Source organism: Scyliorhinus torazame, chromosome 7 (assembly GCF_047496885.1).
Source record: "Scyliorhinus torazame isolate Kashiwa2021f chromosome 7, sScyTor2.1, whole genome shotgun sequence".
Taxonomy (NCBI): domain Eukaryota; kingdom Metazoa; phylum Chordata; class Chondrichthyes; order Carcharhiniformes; family Scyliorhinidae; genus Scyliorhinus; species Scyliorhinus torazame.
In genome coordinates this window covers 298,132,239-298,156,361 of record NC_092713.1, presented here as the reverse complement: position 1 = coordinate 298,156,361, position 24,123 = coordinate 298,132,239, and the positions used below count along the sequence as shown (strand labels likewise).

Sequence of the window (24,123 nt, the reverse complement as noted above, 5' to 3'; positions counted from 1 at the left end):
AGCTTGGGTGGCACGCATGACCGGCACCACTCCCAGCTCCTGGACGCGGGTGGACTCCTCCACCTGTGACTGCAGCCGCCGCAAGCCACCCGTCACCCTCTTCGCTCGTCTCCGGGTCGGTGGTTGCATCGGATCTATGTGTGGGTGTGGTAACTCCAGGACCCCGGGATCCATCTGGGCGGCAGATGTTCGCTTCGGCTGGGCTGCCCTCCGACCGCCCGGCCCCTCTGCTGCTCCTACCTCCACCTGCTGTACCGGGACGGCTGTGTTGTGCGCACCAGTGAGTGTACCAGACGCCTCATCACTAAAGTGCCCAACCGAGGTGAGTGTTTCTGCGATGGCAGAGGGTGTTGGTGACAGCAGTGGCGTTGTGTCGTGCTCTTCGTCCCACTCTGAGTCCATGGCACTTTGGGGTGGGGGTTCGTCTCTACCCATCCACTCTGAGTCACTGTCCGGTATTTCGTCTTCCTGGGTAGTGGTGTCCCGGGTAGGGGTGTCCTGGGCAGTGCTGTCCCGGGTAGTGGTGTCCCGGGTAGTGGTGTCCCGGGTAGGGGTGTCCTGGGCAGTGCTGTCCCGGGTAGTGGTGTCCCGGGTAGTGGTGTCCCGGGTAGTGGTTTCCTGGGTAGTGGTGTCCTGGGTAGTGGTGTCCTGGGTAGTGGTGTCCTGGCTCGGATGTGACGGGGGCCTGTGGCTGCCCCCCTCGTCGCTGGGTGGTCGCTCCCGCACGTGACGGGGGTGTCGTCTCCCTGTTGCTCCAGGTCTCTCCGTCTCCCGTGGTGTGCGAGGGGCATCCTGCGGGCGTCGCATGCTGGAGGGTGCGGGTCTCTCCGTCTCCCGTGGTGTGCGAGGGGCATCCTGCGGACGTCGCATGCTGGAGGGTGCGGGTCTCTCCGTCTCCCGTGGTGTGCGAGGGGCATCCTGCGGGCGTCGCATGCTGGAGGGTCCGGGTCTCTCCGTCTCCCGTGGCCTCCGAGGGGCATCCTGCGGGCGTCGCATGCTGGAGGGTGCGGGTCTCTCCGTCTCCCGTGGCCTCCGAGGGGCATCCTGCGGGCGTCGCATGCTGGAGGCTCCGGGTCTCTCCGTCTCCCGTGGCCTCCGAGGGGCATCCTGCGGGCGGTCTGCATCTGCGGGGATGGGTGCCTGGACGTTTGGTCCTGCGATACACAATGAAGCATGCATGGTTAGACATCAGGCAGTGATCAGGTGATATGGGAGAGGGGGATATAGGGGAGGGGGGAAAATGGGGACGGGCTGTCGGTGGCTCACTTGCTACTACGCCCCGACCTCTGCATCAGCAACCTCCCGGTCGTCAGGTCCGCCAGCCAGTTCCAGGGCCCTTTCTTCGTGTTTGGTCAGTGGCCTCTCATCAGCGGGGCCTCCAGTCCTCACATGCTCCCTATTGTTGTGTGCGCGCTTATCCTGTGGGGGGTGGTGGCAGGGGTAAAAGGCAACACTGTTAGGCAGGTATATGAATGCACGCCATCGGTTGCGCGTGCATTGCAGAGGTTAAGGTTAGGGCTGGATTCACTTGGGGATATGGGGGAGGGGGGGATATGGGGGATATGGGGGAGGGGGGTATTATGGTGGATATGGGGGAGGGGGGATATGGGGGATATGGGGGAGGGGGGATATGGGGGAGGGGGGGATATGGGGGAGGGGGGGATATGGGGAGGCTCACCCTGCCTGCTCTGACGAGGTCGTTCACCTTCTTGTGGCACTGGGTGCCTGTCCGTGGTGTCAGGGCCGCAGCGGTGACGGCCTCTGCCACTTCCCTCCACAGACGTCGGCTGTGGCGTGGGGCAACTCTGCGGCCATGCCCGGGATACAGGGCGTCCCTCCTCTGCTCCACCGCGTCCAGGAGCGCCTCCACATCCCGTGACTCGAGCCTCAGGGCTGAGCGGCGGCCAGCCATCCAGTCGGGTGTTGCGGTCGGGTGGGGGGAGCAGCGTGGACTTATGAGCCGTCACGCCTGGCGGCGCGTATGACGCTGCACGGCGTGAACCACTGCGCAAGCGCGGATCCCGTTACGTCGCTGCTAGCCCATTTCGGGCCGGAGACTTTCGACCCATTTTTCCGACGTGACGCAAGTCGGATTTGCGCCGTTTTTTGCTCCGATCGGCGGACTTTCCGCCGATAACGGAGAATTTTGCCCCCTGTTTCAGGCCTCTCCCAGAATTTTCCCGACATAATGGGATTTGCGATGGACGCAACTCGGCCAGAAAATCACCCCCATAATGTTCAAAAGGGTGGATTTTCCGGCCCTTCCTGCTGACAGGGTTTTCCAATCCTGTCAAAATCAATAGGGATTTAAATGGATTGTCCCCTCTCCATGAGAAAACCTACCACGTCCGGAAAGTCTCAAAGTAAGTCTCATTCCCAGCTTAGTTGTAGCTTTCAAAGATTAGAGAATCAGTGAATCCACTCCAGAGGCTTGGATATCAAATAAATGTTGCCTGACCTGCTCAATGTTTCCTGTTGTTTTTGATTCAGCATCTATTATTCTACTTTTGTATATTTGGTATTTCACAGTTTTTTGGTGGGGTCCTTGTTAGAATAAGATGTTAAATGAAAGCACCATGGCTGCAGGCTTAGCAGGAGGCTGCATGTTTGTATGAGGCTGATATTTATTAATTCTATTCACACTTCCTTCAGCCAGCCAGCAGCTCTTAAAGGGACATCGCATTCTGTAACTATTAAAGAGGCGTTGCATTCTGCAGCTCTTAAAGGGGCAGTGCATTCTGGCTGCAGTAGGAGCTGATTCATTTTTTAAGGGGGGGGAAGTGTGATGAATGTAAGAATTTCAGATATATCATTATAAGTATTTGGTGCAGTAAGGCTTAAAAGCCTGGGTTCGCATGTGCATGACTGTTGCAGTAGTATTTTTAAAGAATCCTGGTTTGATATGTTTACGGAGCCGGGGTGCAATTAAGGCATCGCAAAAGCTTGGGCTAATGGAGTTTTGTTTGGATTAAGGGGATCCATGTGGAGTTAGCAATGTGTTTCAGCTTATTAAGGTGATGTAATTAATGGGAGGAGCTAAGGTATCAGGCATTTTTCAGAAAAACACTTTAGTTGAGCGTTAGATGTAGATGTGAGCAGAAGTCAAGCAGCTGCTCCCACTGCAGTTCAGTTAAAAGACATGTCTGTAAACAGATTAACAGATTAGCAGTGTGATTGCGTGGTGAGCTGAAACAAACTGAGAAACAGCTTCTGAAGAATTACAGCCAGGGTGTCTGCATAGTTCTGACAGGATTCAGGGGCGAGATTCTCCGACCCCCCGCTGGGTCGGAGAATCGCCGGGGGCTGGCGTGAATCCCGCCCCGCCGGTTGCCGAATTCTCCGGCACCGGATATTCGGCGGGGGCGGGAATCGCGCCGTGCCGGTTGGCGGGCCCCCCCCCGCGATTCCCCAGCCCGGATGGGCTAAAGTCCCGCTGCTAAAATGCCTGTCCCGCCAGCGTAGATTGAACCACCTACCTTACTGGCGGGACAAGACGGCACGGGCGGGCTCCGGGGTCCTGGGGGTGGCACGGGGCGATCTGGCCCCGGGGGGTGCCCCCACGGTGGCCTGGCCTGCGATCGGGGCCCACCGATCCGTGGGCGGGCCTGTGCCGTGGGGGCACTCTTTTCTTTCCGCCTTCGCCACGGTCTCCACCATGGCGGAGGCGGAAGAGACTCCCTCCACTGCGCATGTGCGGGAATGCCATCAGCGGCCGCTAAACCTCCCACGCATGCGCCGCCCGGAGATGTCATTTCAGCGCCAGCTGGCGGGGCACCAAAGGCCTTTTCCTCCAGCTGGCGGGGCAGAAATCTGTCCGGCGCGGGCCTAGCCCCTTAAGGTTGGGGCTCGGCCCCCCAAGATGCGGAGCATTCCGCACCTTTGTGGTGGCGCGATGCCCGACTGATTTGCGCCGTTTTGGGCGCCAGTCAGCGGACATCGCGCCAATACCGGAGAATTTCGCCCCAGGTCTTTTCTTTTAAAAAGTGTGAAAAGATCTCTTTTTTCAAAATAGTGTATCCAGACATCTCTTTAAAGCAGGTATTCCTGAGTGCTTACTGCTTTTGACAGTGGATTGAGAGGTTTTTTTGTTTGAATGAGAATAAAGATCGAAGTTAATGGTTATTATACTACTGTATTGATTAGCATTGTTTAAGGGGTAAATGTAAGCTATTTTCTTGTGTGATGTTGAAGATATATTTTATTGTGTTTGTACTAAAGTTTGTTTTAATATACCATATCCCTATTTCTTCGTGAAATCGCACCTGGAATGAGGTATCCGCCCCTCACAGTCTTACAAAATTAAAATAGAATATTGGGGTGTTTGTCCAGTATCCTAGCCTCTATTGGGGTCTGATCTAGGATCATAATAATGAAGTGTTGGAAATCATCCCAATACATTATTCGACACAATGGCTTCTGTAAGGCGGTGTATGGTGAATACCTGGCATAAAGTGTCCACATTGAGGCCGTACTTACCATCTCTTGTACGGATAACCATTTGGAATGAGTGCCTACCAAGACAAAGAACATTCAAACCAAGGAAGGGCATGCGTAGTCAACTTGCTCTCTGGTCCATGGGTGACCCAACCATTCCCACGGGTTGAGATTGGCCGAAGGTGGTAATGATTGTTGAGTCTGTCATTGCCGCACCAATTCCCCAATAGTTTTATCAATTCCCAGCCACCAGATAACTCTTAGCCAGCATCTTCATTTATGTTTGGGCCGGTTGCACGCTGTGTCACTCCTCTAAGAGGAGTTCCCTCACTGGGGTGGAATGATGACTCGAGAGCCCCAAAGTATTACTCTATCTTCACAGTTCATCCCTGCAGGTTAAGTAGGGCCTCAACTGTTCACTGTTCAGATTTGTTGTGGTGCCAACCTGTTTGTGTCAAACATTTCACCTTGGATAATACCAGATCTTACTGGGCCCAATTTTGTATCTGTCCAGATGACACCGGCAAGATGTCCTAGAAGTTCAGGACCAAGATGGTTTCTTGGGGTACTTGTGGTGGGACTAAGTTCTTTGGCAAGAGGAGTTGACTCAATGAATCTGCACTGGAGGTTTGGGTGCCAGGCCTGTGTTGGAAGTATGAGGAATTTCAGATATATTTGCTGCAGTCATACTTTTAAAAATCCTGGTTTGAAATGCAGTTAGAGATTGGAGACAGAGGTGCAATTAAAGCAATGTAAAAGTTTTAGCGAATAGATGTTTGTTCATATTGAGATGGTTCCCTGCAGAGTAGATAATTAGAGACATTGGCTGGGATTCTCCAATCCCGCGGCCAAGTTCTGACGCCGGTGTGAAAAGTGGCGCGAGCCATGCCAGCGTCAACGGGAGTCGAGTGTGCGGTATTCACCCCTTCCTAGGTGCTAGTACGGCGGCAGAGTGGTCCCCACTGTTCCGGCGCCTGAAACCCGGCGCGCCACGGCCGGCCAAAGTTCGCGCATTCACGTCACGGCCGGCCCGAGTTCACGCACGTGTACCACGGTCTGCACGACTTTGCGCATGCACATGGGTTCCCATCTCTGCGCTGGCCCCCGAGCAATATGGCGGAGCCCTACAGGGGCCCGGCGCGGAGGAACATAGGCCCCACACGGAACTAGCCCGCCCGCCAATTGGTAGGCCCCAATCGCGGGCCAGGCCACCATGGAGGCCCCCCCCCCCCCCCCCCCCCCCGGGGTCGGATCCCCACCAGGATGGCCCCCACAGCCAGAACTCCGAGGTCCCGCCGGGTAGGATCATATGTAACCTATGCCGGCGGGACTCGGCCAAACTCGGCGGGCACTCGGCACGTTGAAACCCGGAGAATCGCCGGGGGGGGGCGCTTCCAACGGCCTTGACCGGCGCCGCGGCGATCCCGCGGGCACCCGAGAATTGGCGCTGGAGAATCGGCGGGCTGGCATCAGGATTCTCGCGCCCCCCTGGTGATTGTTCGACCCGGCGTGGGGTTGGAGAATCCCGGCCATTGTCTTCAGCTTTGTAAGATGATGTAGTTAATGGAGGAGCCAGGGCTGAAGCAGTTCCTGGAGGTTTAGTTCAGTTTTGGATCTGTCTGTGAAGAAACCAGATTAATCTCTCCCAGCAGTTTAGTTCAAAAAGATTTTTTGCCTGTGAACAGAACAGAGGTTTCTAAAATGGCAAGATTCTGCAAACTGTTTCCTGAAGAATCTCTCTCTCAAAGTGGTTTATCCAAGACAACCTCTTACAGCAACTCTTCCTGGGTCAGCTAAGTCTATTTAAAAGTAGGTTGTGACATGAGATGAGTTTCCCTTGAGTGGAACTAAAAGACAACAGTTAGGAATTAGAGTTTCATTGTCATTATTAAACATTGTTTAAGGGGTAATTGTAAGCTATTTTCTGGTGTGATGTTAAAGATTTTAATATTGTGTTAGTAATAAAGTTTGTTTTAACGTGCCATATTTCTTCTTCTTTGTGCAATCATTCCTGGAGCAGTGTCCTTTCCTTACAATCTTACAAAATATTGGAGTTTCTGTGCAGTATCCTAGCAACTGTTGGGGTCTGGTCCGGGATTGTAATAGAAGATATAGTTGCAATCTGCCAGCAGCCAGGCCCTACGTTGCACTTTAGTGGAGGCAATTGAGGGTTTAGGCTTGTCCTCCCTCGAAATACCCAACCACGGCTTATGGTTGGTTATTGTGATTGGTTGGTTAGGAATATGTCTGTAAACACATTGGTGGAATTTTTTCACACCATAGATGACAGCCAGTCCCATCTTTTCAATTTGGACGTAATTTCGCTCAGCTTCTGAGAGACCCCTTGAGGTAATGGCCATTACCCATACTGATCTGTCCTCCATCTTAAGGGATAGAACTGTCACATGAGAATAATAGGAGTCTCTGGGTGGAAATTAACTGAAAGGTTTGAAGATTGTGGAGCTTGTTTTACTAAGTGGACCCCCTCCTCTTACTGTTCCTTCCAACCTTGGTGTTTCCAAAGTAACTGATGCAGTGGCGCCAATATCGTGGCCAGGGATGGAATGAACCTGCCATAAGAGTTCACCATTCCCAGGAAGGATTTCAGCTGGGTTGCATTCCTGGGTGCTGGGACCTCTGATACATCTTTGACTTTTTCTTCAAGTAGGTGTCGACCCATGGCATTCACTCGGAATCACAAGTTCATGACTTCTGTTGCCTGGGAGATGCATTTCTCACGTTTCAGGTGAACTCCAATATCTCTGAATCCCTTTAATCCCTGAATCTCCTCCAAACATGACATGTACTCTTCATGTGTATGCTGAAAGAGGTTTTTCATGGTACGCTGGAAAATAGCTTAGGCTGAGGATTTGCTGAAAGGTAGCCTCATGTACTGAAATGGGACCTTGTGTGTATTGAATGCGGCAAACCTTTGGGAATCTTTATCCATTGGGTCTGGCACTAAAAAACTTTGGTGTAGAGTCTGGATTGTCATAGATTTTGGCCTTCACACCCTTGATCCAGCCTAATTCATTATGGAACACGTCCTTGTATCTTCACAGGAGAGCGCGAAAAATGCTCATTGAAATTTTAATGATTTCTAGCCAATTTAGTTCAATTCTCTGGAACCAGTCCCTTCCCATCAGGCTTGCTCTGTACTCCTTTACGACCTGGGCCTCTTGTTCTTTGTAAGTTATTGGTGCACTGGTGGTCACAAGTATTTTCAAGGTTTCCCCTACATAGGTTGACAGCTTGGCTTTTGTGCTACCCAAAATCAGGGTCTGAGTCCCTTCTCTAATGTAATCAAACATCTGCTCCCCCATAAGCATATCCGATACCCCAGTGTTGACCTCCTTTTTTCAAGGGTCTTCCATTCACTTGCAGAATTATTTCCACTGGGGCTGTCTTATTTCCTTTGACGACATTCAGACGGTATACCTCATGCTCCTCCTTGGAGCTCTTCTCCACTTGGTGTGTGGATTGCTGCTGCTGTTGTTTTTGTTTGCATTGCAGTGCTCTGCCTTCGCTCTGTAATTGAAGAGGCCTGGATGTGGCCTCTTCGATTACAATGAAAACAGACAAACTCACAACAATGTCACGCTTCCTGCGAGGTAGTCTTTTGCATATCAATACTATCCATCTCTGTGTTCGGCTGATGATCCATTCTTTTCTCTGTTCTCTGACTTCAGTCCAGTCCTGAGGACTGTGTCTGGTTCTCTACTGTGCCTGTTGATCTTACCGCGTGCCTCACGGCCATACTGCCCTCACTTCCCCTTCTGCCATGCTTTGGAGCTCAAATGTGCCTTTTTTGGTGCACTCCATTGCCTGCTATATCTCTATCAGTTTGTCTCACAATTGGACCCTTTACCTTGTCTAACAATTGGACCCTTTACCTTGTTGCCAATGTGGTGGATCGTGACAACAGATTGGAGACTTCTTGTAATAATAAAGGGGTTCATTAACAGTGGGCAAAGGCAACTATGAACAGGCACAGAGCAATGCTCGATACATCTTGACTCTAGAGCTCCGGGGTCGACACTGCCCAGGCTCCACTACCCAATGAATCATAGAATCATAGAATTTACAGTGCAGAAGGCGGCCATTTGGCCCATCAAGTCTGCACCGCCCCTTGCAAAGAGCATCCACTTAAGCCCACACCTCCACCCTATCCCCGTAACCCAGTAATCCCACCTAACCTTTTTGGACAGAAAGGGCAATTTAGTGTGTCCAATTCACCTAACCTGCACATCTTTGGACTGTGGGAGGATACCGGAGCTCCCGGAGGAAGCCCACATTGACACGGGGAGAACGTGCAGTCTCCGCACAGACAGTGACCCAAGCAGGGAATCGAACCTGGGACCCTGGAGCTGTGAAGTAACAGTGCTAACCACTGTGCTACCGTGCCGCCCTCACTGTGCTACCGTGCCCTCCATTCTCTTGTTCTCTATTGGTTGGGGTTCACGTGGTCCTGCGTCATTGGTACTGAGCTGATCATGTGGACAGGAAAGTCTGCCCTTTTAAAGAGACCGCACTACCACAATCACATATTGGGATAAGAGATACATAGTCCATCATACATTAGGATGAGACATTTTAATTAGATTGCATTTATTGGAGCTAGTTTGCTGAAGACATTTATTGTATATTTTATAATTCTGAGTTAAAATGAGGAAATAATTTAGCAAACCGTTTACCTATGTAAGGTTTCCTTCACAATCTGAAGTGTTACACATATTGAAGAGAGGTGACTCAGTTTTACTTCAGAGGTTTTCTGCCACTGTATCTGTATCAATATCTAAATGTATGTTTCTTACAGGGAAAGAGACTGAATCTGGGAAATGAGTCTACAATTCTTCTGCAGCAAATTGCCGGCTGGTTTGATGTTCAGTTTCTTTGTGTTTCTCCTTCCACCCAGTTTCACACAAAGTAAGTGTCTAATTTCCACCAACCACAATCCATTATTTCACTTTATATCATCGTGTTTAATGAATTTACACATTGACTATTTTGAAAGGGAGAAAGAGCTGCTCCTTTAATCAATGTGTGAGCTCACAGATTCTATCAATAGAACAACATAATACAAAAGAACATGGGTGGCACGGTCGCACAGTCGTTACCACTGTTGCTTCACAGAGCCAGGGTCCCAGGTTCGATTCCCGACTTCGGTCACTGTCTGTGTGGAGTCTACCAGTTCTCCCCGTGTCTGCGTGTGTTTCCTCCGGGTGCTCCGGTTTCCTCCTACAAGTCCCAAAAGACATGCTTGTTAAGTGAATTGGACATTCTGAATTCTCCCTCAGTGTACCTGAACAGGCGCCAGAGTGTGGTGACTACGGGATTTTCACAGTAGCATCATTGCAGTGTTAATGTAAGCCTCGTTGTGACATTAATGTATATTTTTTTCTCCTAGTTGCCACACTACAGCGGCTGTTCGGGTACACTGAGGGAGAATTCAGAATGTCCAATTCACCTAACAAGCACATCTTTCGGGACTTGTGGGAGGAAACCGAAGCCCCCGGAGGAAACCCAAGCAGACATGGGGACAACGTGCAGACTCTGCACAGACAGTGACCCAAGCCGGGAATCAAACTTGTGTCCCTGACGCTATAGGTGCTTGATGAAGGGCACAAACACAATGGGCCAAAGGCCTCTTTTTATGCTGTAAACCTTTATGACTTCATGATAAATCTGGTTGTTCACTTTCACCTAGTACGATCAAGATGACAACTTTTCTACATTGACCTGAAGTTGCCACATGGACTGACTTTTGTTGAGTGCATTGAATATTTGCTCTCTGACTGGCTCTCCATCTCTGGCAATAATTTGGCAGCTTAATCAGAGGGAAATTTGTCATTTTGTCATTTCACTTTGATTTTGTCACTCACTCCTGTTACTACGTTCAAATCCAGTTTTATTTTAGCATTTGAAGAGTAGTTTGGAATGCGGCGAGTGATTAGGTATTGGATTGGACTACTTTCCATGCCTTCACGTGGGGGCGTTTCTCCACTCTAGAAGTTCCATGTTTGCATTTGTGCAGGATCTACTTGATTTTCTGATGATCCCTTTGGCAATTTTCACTGCTGCCTCAGCCTTTCCATTTGACCAGGGATAGTATGGAGATGATGTGTCATGCTGAATTTTCCCATAATATTTGAAGCAGCTGGATTCTTCACTCATGAACTGAGGGCTATTGTCACTCATCACAATACCTGGACTGTTATAGTCTGAATGATAGTCGAAGGTGATGAGATAATCAATTCCTGAGAGAGGGAAGAGGTTTATTCCAAGCTTCATCCATGGTCTTTCTGGGATGTCATGAGTCATAAGAGACACTTTGGGCTGAATTCTCCACAGTCGGGATTCTCCGTTTTGCCGGCTGCCTGGGGGTTTCCCGACGGTGTGGGCCTGCCCCACAATTGACCAGCTGGCGAAACGGAGAATCCCAACGACATGCCGCACCAGAAATCTGGTGCAGTGGGATGGAGAAACCCGCCGTTTATCTTGTTTAGCGTGATCTTCATGACAAGCACTGCACTGACTGATGTGCTCATTAATCTCATTGCAAATAGAAAATAACTTTTCTTGACTTCCTCAGGCTGGACTCAATGTCTTGATGACTTGCATGGATGTGCTTCATCATCTTTTTTCTCATCTCCTCAGAGATAATTAACTAGTTTCTTTGTACGCACCACCAACTTGGCCAATCACGTCATCTCTGTGTGCTCAAGATTATCTAATAGCAACACATGTGTCCTTGATAGTTTTGGGCCATCCTTTTGTCACTAATTCTTGCAGCACTTGCAGAGTTGCATCTCATTGCATAGTTTACTTGACCTGAGCGAGATGCTTGACTGTCAGATTTAGCGTCTCTGCTGTGTTGATGATTTCCAGAACATGTTGTGCATTTGTTTCTTATTGAATGCGGAAGATTTCACATTCTGTACAAGCACCAACCTCTTTCAAAATGACTGCAGTCCCGACAGCATGTTGGTGATGTACATCCGTTTCTCTGGCTTCTACTTCACTTCCACATTATATCTCCGCAAATGAAGGAACATTATTTGCAGACATTTGGAGCAAATAGAATTGGTTTGAACAAGGTCATTTGAAGTGGCTTGTGGCCAGACTCTACCTCACACTGCATCTCTGAACAGTTACTGATTTAAATGCTGGCAAGCAACGACCACAGCAGGAATTCTTTCCCATCTTTGCAGAACACAGATCCGTTTGCATTAACACTCCAGATATAAACACATGCGGTTTTATTTGGGCCTCTTTTTGCTTTAATTATGTATTTTCAGATAACTCTCATAATGGGCACAGTGGGCGGGATTCTCCGTTCCTGAGAAAAGGGCTGGATTCTTTGCCCCCTCGGCACAGAATTGCCATGGGCGAGACGCGGACAATGGAGAAGTCCATTGACCTCGGGCGGGATTCTCTGATCGCCGGCAGGGCGCGGCCGGAGAATCCCACTCTAAGTGTTGACGCCGATACAGAATTCGACAGCAAAACTGATTCAGCGACTGTTAAGTGCCCAGCACCAGCGCCACATGGAACACAATCGATTCCAATGAGAAATGGTGCCAGGTTCGCCAGATTTGCGATTGACATTCAGGAGGCTGACAAGCTGCAGCCACATATACACACTTCACTCCCCACAGACACCATCCCAGCCAACAAGATGGCAGCAAGATGCACGGATCCATGATTTACGAACACCGAGCTGGAGACGCTACTGGACATGGTGGAGGCGAGGCAGGCCACCCTATACCCCGGCCTGGGAAGGAGGCTGCAATTCACCGTCATTCGCCATGCCTGAGCGGTCAGCGTCACCAGCAACACTATCTGGACCAGCCAGCAGTGCCGTAAAAGACTGCATGACCTCCTCAAACCACTTTAGTGAAGAGGTTCCTGGGACACTATCTGGTGCACACCACACAGCTGATCTGGTACAGCAGGTGGAAGTAGGAACACCTGCGGGAGCGGATGATTGGAGGGCGGGCCAACCCCAGGAACTAGCTGCCATTTGGATGGGTTTTGGACTTTTGGAAAAGACAGCCTTATCGATTGTGTAGATGCAGTCACAGAGCCAGGGTCTACATGAAGGGTTGTCGCTGAGCATCCAGCACCACAGGCGCAGATGGTGCTGATCATGTGTGCCACCCAGGCTAACACCACATGGGTGGTATTGGGTGGGGCGAGGGTTTTGGTCATGGATCAACATATCCAAGGCCTGGGCATGGTTGAGGCCCACGACAGGGCTGCTGCATCCCAGGCAGCCATGTGTGAGAGACACCTGGAAATTGCAGCGCCTCCTGAGCGTGGCCCAGTCACAGCGAGCCATGGCTGAGAACGTCGACAGCATTGCCCAGGTGCTGGCTGACATGGCGCAGACACAGAGGGAAGTGGCCCAGTCCCAGAGTGAGATGGCGCACTCACTGGCTGATGTGACACAGACCCAGAAGATGGTGGCACAATCACAGCATGATGTGGCGCAGTCCCAGACGGCGATGGTCCACTCCTTGGGCTCCATGGCTACCAGCATGTAAACCCTAGTCGACACAAGAGCGGGCCTCCAGGACTGGCAGCGGCAGGTGGTGCGGGAGCCTCAGGGGATAGCTCTGCTCACACCCCTGTCCCATGAAGTAGCCTGGGGCCACTGGGCCACCGAGGAAGGAGGAGGTGATGGGACCCTTGCAAGTGACTCACTAGGGGAGGTGCCAGAACACCGCAGCACCTTGGATCCCTCCCTCCTGTCCCTGGCGCATCTGGTGGGCAGCGGGCAGAACAAGCCACCTGGGATACCCGAGCAACAGCTGGGCCTATCAACGCCCAGTCTCCCCAGAACCAGCCTGCCAATGGGGACCAAGTTGCAGGATGGGCATCACAGCAAGCCGCCTCCACTCCTGATGTGCCATCTGGGAATCCACTTCGATGTAGCATTAGGGTCCATAAGGCTAGAAAGTTAGATACTAGTTAAGTTGGCACGGGTGCAGGGCACAGTTTATTTATAGGGGCTTGGGCATGTATTTGTACATATTTATGAACATTAAACACTTGTTCACACCGGTACAATCTGCCTCAGAGCTCTGTCAGATGGGTGTGAGGGATGGGCTGGTCTTGGCTGGCCAGAGAGGGGGTGCGGGGAGGGTGGAATGGGCGGACGTTGTGGGTGGCCCCGGGCTCACCCCCTCCTCTGACCATTCCAACCGACGTCACCCCAGGGATCAGATGGGACGATGTGATAGAATGGCCAGCTCGGAGGCAGGGATAACCCACGTGGATGGTGCTACTGTGGGCAGGAGTCTGGCTTTATCAAATGGATGTATTATTAATAATAATAACAATAATAATAATCTTTTATTGTCACAAGTATGAGGTTACTGTGAAAAGCCCCTAGTCGCCACATTCCGGTGCCCGTTCTGGTAAGCTGGTACGCGAATTGAACCCACGCTGCTGGCCTTGTTCTGCATCACAAACCAGCTTTCTAGCCCACTGAGCTAAACCAGCCCCTATTGTGCCGTGAATGCACAGATGCGCCTGTGCACCGAGGTCTGTGAGATCATGGGCAGGTCCCACCCGGTGCCTGGAAGGGCCCAGTGGCGTAAACGTTCAGGGCGACCATCATCTTGATTGCCACCAGGACTAGATGCCCTCCTCCATTCCCCTGCGGTGTCAGGTATGCCATGATCTGCAGATATATCACACTGTCCCCCTGCTCAGTCGGAGTCTTCTTCAGCATGCCCGGTCAGGCAGGTCCTCGAATGACAGGCACTGCCTGTACATGTGAGGCCTCATGCGGCCTCCTTTTCCTCTGGGGCACGCTCCACTGGTGTATCTTCCTCTCCTTGAGCAGCTCCAACTCGGAAAGCCGCAGTACACGCCCCAGGGCTGCGGCGACTAGGAGGAAGGTCACCATTGGTGGTCAAATTCCAACATCCATTGCCTGCAGGGGGTGAAAGGCTGACATGTTAGCATGGTGCATACCCCAGTGCCCAACCAGATCCACTGGACTACATGGTGGCCTCAGTTGGCACTGCAGGCTCTGCCCCAGCATGCCCCCCATCTCGGCACCCCTGGCTGCGTCGGTGCTGAGCATCGTGGGGACTCTGGTGCTGGCGCCCGTCCCTGCTGCCAGGGGTACTGTCGGCTGGTGCTGCTCTTGCCAGCGGTAAACTCCACGGCCTCTGCTCTCTCCCCCAGAGGGGCTCTGGTGGGCATTGTCCTGGGTTGGCTGTCTGATTCCCTGCTGATGGGCGGTGGCCGGTTGGTTGGTTGGGGTCTGGCGGAGGGTGAAGTGCGGAGTTGGGGGAGGTGGGGGCACCCATTCTGCTCGTATCACTCAGCAGATCCAGGGGCAAGGTGGGTGGTCAGTGGTGTGCGCAGCAAGATCGCTGCCTTGCAGGCCGTGGCAATGGTGGTCCATGGCTGAAGTCACCCCAGCCACTCAGCCCGTTCCCTGTCGGATTCAGCCGATGGAGAATCCCATTCAACCGATGGAGAATCCCACCCAGTGAGTGTATAACGGAATTGTTCTGTTTTCCGTGAAATACTGACTCCAGTGAAGGGAACATGATCAGTAAAATAGAAAAAAACCCTGAATATATATTAGATTAAAGCATTGTGATTTGACATTAAATTGTTTATACCATTCCTATTTCTAACAGGAAACCCAAATCATCATTATTTTGTGGCTAAGAGAGGTGCCGTTTCATTAAAAGGACCAGACAATCCTGGATATGGCTCTTTTCTCTGGGAATGGAAACCACACTCCGGGCAAGAAATCCAGCAACTGGTTACTTTTCAGAAAAAGTATTGGAGATCGTGGAATGCAGAATGGAGTGAATACTTCAAAAAGAACAAGTTGCACCAGTGGATACATTGGGATCGTGACACCATTAATCTGAGAATTCAAAACCCCACATTTAAGTTTTCAGGATTGTTCACCTTGTTCCAAACTCAGCCGAGTAAAAAACTCCTGAAACAACACGAGATATTTGGGGTCCAGGGTGAGTGAGACAAAGTTTAGAAAGAAACAATATAATAATAATAATAATAATCGCTTATTGTCACAAGTAGGCTTCAATGAAGTTGCTGTGAAAAGCCCCTAGTCGCCACATTCCAGCGCCTGTTCGGGGAGGCAGGTACGGGAATTGAACGCGCACTGCTGGCATTGTTCTGCATCACAAGCCACTTGTTTAGCCCGCTGTGCTCCCCCAGCCTCAATATAACAATTCTCTGTAAATATTTGCATATGTAATGATGAGATCACATGAGCTTCACACCACCCATTGCAAAGCTGCCTCTCTCATCAAGACAACCAGGTGAAAGATTTTTTCATCGTTTCTCTTGAAATTGTCAACATGAATGTAAACACGTTTTATTCTTTCATGTGATGTGAGGCTCATCGGCAAGGCCAGCATTTGTTACTCATCCCAATTAGCCTTGAACTGAGCATCTTGCTGGGCTATTTCTGTGGGCAGTTTAGAATCAACAACATTGCTTTGGGTCTGGAGTCACGGGTAGGTCTGGGCCAGGTAAGGGTGGCAGATTTCTTTCCCGAAAGGACATTAGTGAACCAGATGGGTTTTCACAACAATTGATGATATTTTCATAAACACCATTACAGAGGCAAGGGGCGGGATTCTCCGCAATCGGCGCGACGTCCGCCGACCGGCGCCAAAAATGGCACAAATCAGTCCGGCATCGTGCCGCCCCAAAGGTGCAGAATTATCCGCATGTTGGGGGGCCGAGCCCTCACCTTGAGGGGCTAGGCCCGTGCCGGACTGATTTCCACCCTGCCAGCTGGCGGGAAAGGCGTTTGGTGCCCCGCCAGCTGGTGTGGAAATGACTTTGCCGTGCGGCGCATGCGCAGGAGCGTCAGCGGCCGCTCACGGCATCCCCGCGCATGCGCAGTGGAGAGGGTCTCTTCTACCTCCACCATAGTGGAGACCATGGTGAAGGCGGAAGGAAAATAGTGCCCCCAGGGCACAGACCCGCACGCAGATCGGTGGGCCCTGATCACGGGCCAGGCCACCGTGGGGGCACCCCCTGGGGCCAGACGCCCCGCGCCCCCCCCAGGACCCCGGAGCCCGCCCGCCCCACCTTGTCCCGCTGTTCGAAAGGTGGTTCAATCCACGCCAGTTGGCGTGGGTTGACAGCGGCGGGACTTCGGCCCATCGCGGACCCGGTGGGGGGTCGGAGAATCGCGCCCAAGATTCATATTCCAGATTTTGTTAAATTTAAATTCCATCAGTTGCTGTAGTGCGATTTGAACCCATGAAGAGGGATTTCGACTCCTGTTTTTGCCAGGATGGAATAGTGATGGAAGCAGATAATCTCGAGGGAGGCCCAAATCGCGTTGCAAGCCAACAGAAAGATTGTCCCACCCACTGCCTGTGACATAACGGGAATCCTGACTTTCAACATTGGAATCTCCATTACTGTAAACTTACATCAAATTATCAGGTCTTCGACCTGGTAATCCCTCTCCCCATTATATAATCATGACAGGTCTCCCATGACATACACCTGGTGAGCAGGATCCACCAGAGGAATTCAGGAGGGTGGGGACAATGCCCGGGCAGTACGCTGTCACTGCCCCCAGCACTGCCCTTGGCACTGCCTGTGCACCGCCCCCTGGTACTGCAGATGACACTGCCGGTAGGTGTTGTGTGGGGGAGAGGGACGTGAGGCATAGGGGAAGTCTATTTTTCCTTTCTTGTATTGGGCAGTCTTTAAAAAAGGCACCCTAATCTTTAAGGGACTAAGACTAAGACTGAGCTTGCCTGGCACTGTGATGATACCCTCCACATTATTTTTCATTCAACTGAATAATAGAGTGGAGAAAGGCGCAGTCGGAGCAGACGGCTGCAAGGTCGCTTTTCCTGCCCACTGCCACACTCTGCATTTACAATGGAAAATTCCACCCATATCCCAGAGCCTCTTGATTTCTCATTCAGTGACCTTACCACTGTGCTATTGTCTACCCTAGTTTTACAATTCTAACAGAAACAGTAATCCAAGGAATCTACCACACCAGAGGGTATTTTGGTCTGTACACTGACACACTCGGTGGAGATGTACTGAATTCTGATGCTAATACATCACTTGCAGTTATTAGCCTCCAGTGAATCTGTTTTGTGAGTCATTTAGTTGAGGCTCCAGAAGATGAAGAGCCGGATTCTCTGCTCCTGAGACAAAGTGTTGATGCTGGGGCAGGATTCATGGAATTCTACAACAGAAAAACTGGCACTGGACGAATTCACCAACTGTTAAGGGGCTAGCACCGGTGCCACATCAAGCACAATTGATTTCCTCACCAACAGACCACAATCTGTCAGGATATGTAACAGCACCTCCTCCACGATTGTCCTCAACATCGGTGCCCTGCAAGGATGTATGTTCAGTCCCCTACTGTTCTCCCTATACACACATGGCTGTGTGGCAAGACTTAACTCCAATTCGATCTATACATTTCCGGATTGTGCGACTGTGGTGGGTTGAATCTCAAACAACAATAAATCAGGCGACAGAAGGAAGATAGATCACTTGGTTGCCCGCGCCCCCCCTCCCCTCCCGTCGACATCAATGGCTCCAAAGTGGAGATAGTCAATAGCTTTAGGTTCCTGGAGGTCACCATCACCAACAGTATGTCCTGGTCCACTCATGTTGATGCAACAGTCAAGAAAGCACAAAAATGGCTGTACTTCCTACGGAAGCTCAAGACATTCAGCATGTCTGCATCGTCTCTCACAAACATGAACAGATGTGCCATTGAGAGCATCCTATCCAGCTGCATCACAGCTTGGTATGGCAACTGCTCGGCCCAAGATCGCAAGAAACTGCAGAGTGTGGTGAACTCAGCCCAACACATCACACAAGCTCGCCACCCTCACATTGATTCTGTCTATACTTTCCGCTGTCTCAGGAAGGCAAATAGCATTGTCAGAGACCCCTCCCACCCAGGCTTTCCCCTCTTCCAGACCCTTCCATTAGGCAGAAGGTACAAAAGTCTGAAGACCCGCACATCCAGACATAGGAACAGCTTCTTCCCCACAGCTACTAGATCCCTCAACGACTCTCCCTTGACTGATCCCTGTAAGAACACTATTCACTACGCCCTCTGCTGCGCTTACTCATGTATTACTTGTTTGGCCCTCATTCCGCACTTTAACCAATCACGAGTTGTAAATGTACTCTGGGGATTATTCTTTTGTCTACTATGTACGTACTGTGTACGTTCCCTTGGCCGCATAAAAATACTTTTGACTGTACTTCGGTACATGTGACAATAAATATCAATCAATCAATGGGAAACAGTGCAGGATTTGCAGGGCTTGGGATTGACACTCAGGAGGCTGACAAGCTGCAGCCACACATACACACTGTACTCCCCACACGCACCATCCCAGCCAACAAGATGGCAGCAAGACGAGCGGCATCAAGTTTTCCCGACCCGGAACTGGAGATGCTGGATTCTCCGTTTGGGAGACTTTGGGGAGGACTCTTCATTTTGGAGACCGGAACTGAATTGCATCAGTTTTACCATCCTCTTGCAGTCGTAAAGCAAGATGTAATTCAGTATTCCACGCCATACAACTACATGCTTGGCATGGAATACAAGGGATTCCGGGAAATCCTGCTTTTGGCCCGCTAACTTAAGCGGGCAGCCGGATAGCGAGGTCCCATGGCTCAAACACACCTGTCCACCCCCGAACTGCAAATTAGTCTGAAACCCCCATCCCCCAGCACAGCAGCCCCCCAACCGCCAGGTTTGCCTGGTGTTGCTCTCTTTATTTGGTTCTAAATATGGCGGTCAATATGGTCACTTTCCTTAATCCTAATTCTGTTTGCTTTAGAGTCACCAGGTATCTTTTGATACCGCCACAAGGTTCAAACCCGAATACTGATCAAAGAGCCAATATACCAGTTAGTTAGTTCAAAGTCAATACTATTTATTTACACACACAGTAATATCTACTCATGCACAAAGTACTCCAAACTAAACTAGTCGCTAACGTCTATATTTAGCTTTGGGTGCCCACTCAGTCAGAGGAACAATGGCCGCTGTTCGGATCTGAGGCTGCTGGGTTCGAAGTGGTACAGGAGAACAGCTAAGGTCATCCATCTGGTAGCGAGCGTTGACCTTGGACTTACTTGCTTCTGGTGTAGCTGGTGGAAGGGTCTCTCCGCTTTGAGAGCCGATTCCCAGAGAGCAATTCTGTCTTGGGGCCTACTTCTTATACCCGAAGGGGTTTCGCATGCTTTTGGGCGGACCTTGAACTTGGCCCCAATCAATTGGGCCATATCTTGATCACTCGTATTGATCTTGACCATAAAGGGGTGGGTGCCCTGATGGCTGGGCGGGTCCTATGTGGCCTTGCTTTGTTTATGCTTTCGGCTTGGGGAACTTACGCCGCGAGGTCTGGAGCTAGATCGGTTGCTTGAGTATCTTTCTTTTGTTCCCGGAGATGGGCCATCAATATGCTAATAGACCTACAGTTTCAGTCTTGTCTGGGAGCTGCGGTTCCAATATGCATACAGGCTCTGTGCCTGCCTGCTTTCTTAGCATTGTCCATAGTTCCCTACAGTCTTTGCAAACATCCATTTTGTATTGTGGAAGTGGTCATCCCAGATGGCGACATATCCTCCTTGTGGTCCTCAATGCGAAGCGTGAAGGATCAAATTACTGCATCTTCTTTGTTCTCCTCCTAAGTCAGGTACCCATAAGCACTGACAGGCCCTACACTACTCTGTCCTATGAATTGAAACTTTTACCTAATTTACTTTATGTACACACATCATTATGAAATTTTATGGGATGCTGTGACATTCAGGCATGCATTACAAAACAAAAAAACTGGAACCTCTAACTGTCCTTAACTGAATTATCCTTATTCAATCAAAAGAATTTACAACATTTTAAACTGTACAATAGCAGCAACACAGGTCTCTCTGGCTTGGCAGTCAAGTGCGGAGTTTTACATTTCTTTATTAGAACGAAACAAACACACAAAAAAATCGGATGTGCTTTAATCCACTTAAAGGGGTTGGGGGGTTTGTTGAAGTCCGAAAATAGGGGATCTGAAGGTGTATATCGGGGTGTGGGAGGTTTTCCTCCGCCATTTCCTGAGTCTTAGGGTTAGACACTGCAGAGTATCGCAATTACTAGCCGTGCTTCCACAACGTAGGACAGAGAATACCAAGTTATGAACTTGTCACACCAGGTCGGTGTATCGGTAACTATCTCGGGGTACAGTGTCTGGACGGGGTGGGAAACATTCACGGCCTGTGTGGTAGGGGTCAGGGGGGTAGCGTCCGCGTGCAACTGGAGGGATCCAGCTAAGATCCAACTGTAGAGCATGATGGTTTTCTTCATATTTTCTCCTACTTTCGTCTTCCTGAAGCTTCTGTGGTTCCGAAGTTCTATGGACACAAGCATAATTTCTGTTTTTATCTTGTTTAAGATCTCGTATGTCTGTCTGTCTGACCTTTTATTGCCAATTATCCGTTATAATTGGTCACCATCTGTGACTCCCTCATTTTTATTTAAACCAAATATTTGGGACAAGACATCTGAGAAAAAAAAATATTGACACAGTGCGAGCCATCTCGCAGCCTGTGCGATCTACCATCCCAGTGGTTGAGGATGTAAATAGCATTTGGAAGCAACCTAAGGGTCGCCATAAACAAACCAAATAGTTTTGAACTAAAAGTGCCAAAATGGGGTGTGTTTGGGTCACGGCGGGTAAGAATGGGTGGAATCCCCAGGTAGGACGGTGACCAGTGCCGTATGTGCTCTACCCGAGCGTAGCTGACCAGAGGGAGGTCCTCAGACAGGGCGGGGACTAGTGCCGTTTCTCCACTGCCTGAGCGACCGGCAAGAACGATAAGATTTTTTGGTCGTCGTGGGGGTTGCTCTTGTTGCTAACTTCTACCGTCGAAGCAGAAGAGCAGTTATGATCGCTTGTCTGCGGACAAGCTTGTTCCTCCAACAGCCATTTGGCATCAGAAGGGTAGTTCTGACTGCATCAAGATGTGGCGTGGGGCCATGGATAAACTTTAAATTAACAAACAACATTTAACATTCACAGGAACAAACCAACATACATAACAAACATGGTGCAGGTTCCATCAGAAAGGACACTGTAAATCTCCATCGGTTCCTTTTTACCATCATCTGGACACCTCATTGCTCTAAAGTGAACAGATTCGCAAAGGGATTTGTTTGGTGTGAGTCAGACTCTATGTCATCATCTTCTCCCGGCTGCCATACTCTTGACTGGAGTAGGTGCGCTGAGGCTGCTTGGGGCGAATTGGGGTCCATCTCATCATTCCGGATGAGCCTGAACGAATTGTCTCGGTGCCAGAATTTTGTATCAAGGTTGGAGCTGCGAGGGGTTAATCCACAATCGTCGGGCGGTGGGTCTGGGTCAGGGGCTTTAATATATGTTATCCCGAAGGGGTCGCTGGAATCATGTTTCGGAGTCGCTGGGAGAGGACCTGGTGCAGGGGTGTAATCGTAGCGTGGTGTGCTGGGGTTGTCGCTATTGCTATCGCTGTCGCTGTCGCTGCTGGTTGAAGGAAGGGAGAGGCGGAGTTGTGCCTCTGGGGGTGGAGTCGAAGTTGTGTCTGAAGATGGGCTGGACAGGTTGTGGGAGGGTAGGAATACGTCATTCGTGGGTAGGGCATGCTCATCTGCTGCTGCAAGCCAGATGTGGTGTGCATGGTTGTTCTGCGAGGCATAAGCCTTGAGCTGGTTTATGTGGAACCACGCAGAATTGGTGGTTCGGATAGGTGATCTTATACACAGAGGGGCTAACTTTATCAGAGATGGAGTACAGTCCGGCAAATTTAGCGGAAAGGAATGAACTGGGGTTGTATAGGGATAGCATAACTTGCTGCCCTGCTACAAACTCGGTGGCGTGTACTGTTTTATCAAAGCAAACTTTGCTTTGTTTCTTGCGGGTTCCAATCCCTACGGCTGCTGCAAGCTGGGCTGCTTTCACAATTTCAATAACCTGTTGGACTGTTTTCTCACGCGTGAGGGCGGTGACTGCGGGGCTGGCCAAATCCAATCCTAATAAATATTCTGTCCCTTTCGGGGGGCATCCAGTCATGAGGGTGTGGGGGGTGTATCCTGTGGACATGGGTCCTGTGTTTCGAATGAACATTAATGCAAATGGGAGAACTGTGTCCCAAGTGCTGTTGTGTTGTTGCACCATTTTCCTGAGGGTCGCTTTTAAAGTTCTGTTCATCCTTTCTACTCTGCCGCTTGATTGGGGGTGGTATGCAATATGGAATTTTTGTTTTATGCCAAAAATTGTAAGGACGATTTTCATAACTCGTCCTGTAAAATGGGAGCCTTGATCAGACTCTATACTGTGTGGAAGTCCCTATCTTGTAAAGATGTGCTGAGTGAGGATTTTAGCTGTCGTTTTGGCAGTGTTTGTTCTGGATGGAAAGACTTCCACCCAATTTGTGAAGGTGTCGTTGACCACCAACACATACTTGAAACTATTTCTGCAGGGGGTAGGGGTCCTTTATAGTTGATTTGCAAATTCGTCCAGGGGCCATTAACTTAGTGACTTAGCTGTGCTTTTCTTGCATATCTGTCTGGATTGTTCTGGGCACAGATTAAGTAATTCTCAATGTAATGTGTAACATTGGCTTTTAAATCAGGCCACCAGCAGAGAGGTCTGAGGTGGGCGAGGGTAGGTTCAATGCCTTGGTGTCCATGGTTGTCATGGAACTGACAAATAATTTGATTCCTGTCCTGGCTGGGGACTACATAATTTCCGTCTTTTAAAATCACACCGTCATGTGTGCTTAACGCGTTTTTAAACTTATCATAAGGGGCAGGGAAATTGCCTTTTATACCTTCTTTGAGCTTCTCATCTTCTTTTTGAGCCTTTGCTAAATCTTGAATGTTGGTCTGTGAGACCTGAACCACGTGTACTGTGGCGCTTTCAGGGGGGGGGTTCAAAAAGTGACCTTGTCTGGATCCTGCCTTTGCTAGGGCATCTGCCTTAATGTTACCAGGGGGGGAAGAACGATGATGACTACGAACTTTGATGATTCCATATTTCCTATCTTTGGCTGTTCTTAGAATATGCTAGAGCAATGGGGCTGAGGGTAGGGCTTTACCTCTGCGGAAACGAATCCTCTAGTTTCCCACAGGGGTAGGAATTCAGTTAAACTGTGGCAAACATATAAACTGTCAGAATATATGCCGGGGGCAGCACGGTAGCATTGTGGATAGCACAATTGCTTCACAACTCCAGGGTCCCAAGTTCGATTCCGGCTTGGGTCACTGTCTGTGCGGAGTCTGCACATCCTCCCCGTGTGTGCGTGGGTTTCCTCCGGGTGCTCCGTTTCCGCCCACAGTCCAAAGATGTGCAGGTTAGGTGGATTGGCCATGATAAATTGCCCTTAGTGTCCAAAATTGCCCTTAGTGTTGGGTGGGGTTACTGGGTTATGGGGATTGGGTGGAGGTGTTGACCTTGGGTTGGGTGCTCTTTCCAAGAGCTGGTGCAGTCTCGATGGGCCGAATGGCCTCCTTCTGCACTGTAAATTCTATGTTATTTCTATGTTATATATCAGCTGGGGTCGGAAACGAGTCGGGGTGTTCAACAACGTACGCTATGGCTGCCAGTTCTTCTGCCTGCGAGCCTAAGTGTCCTGGTAATT

At 50.3% G+C, this 24,123-nt stretch overlaps 1 protein-coding gene across 1 annotated transcript in view; it reads left to right on the top strand.

Moving 5' to 3' along the window:
* The window catches only part of LOC140427114 (uncharacterized), a 687,008-nt gene that overhangs the window by 25,928 nt on the left and 636,957 nt on the right, over positions 1-24,123 (top strand). The window contains exons 2-3 of the mRNA XM_072512644.1: positions 9,251-9,360; positions 15,099-15,440. Of these exons, the coding sequence (XP_072368745.1) occupies positions 9,273-9,360; positions 15,099-15,440 (430 nt within the window). The 5' untranslated portion in view covers positions 9,251-9,272. The remainder of the gene's footprint in view (positions 1-9,250; positions 9,361-15,098; positions 15,441-24,123) is intronic.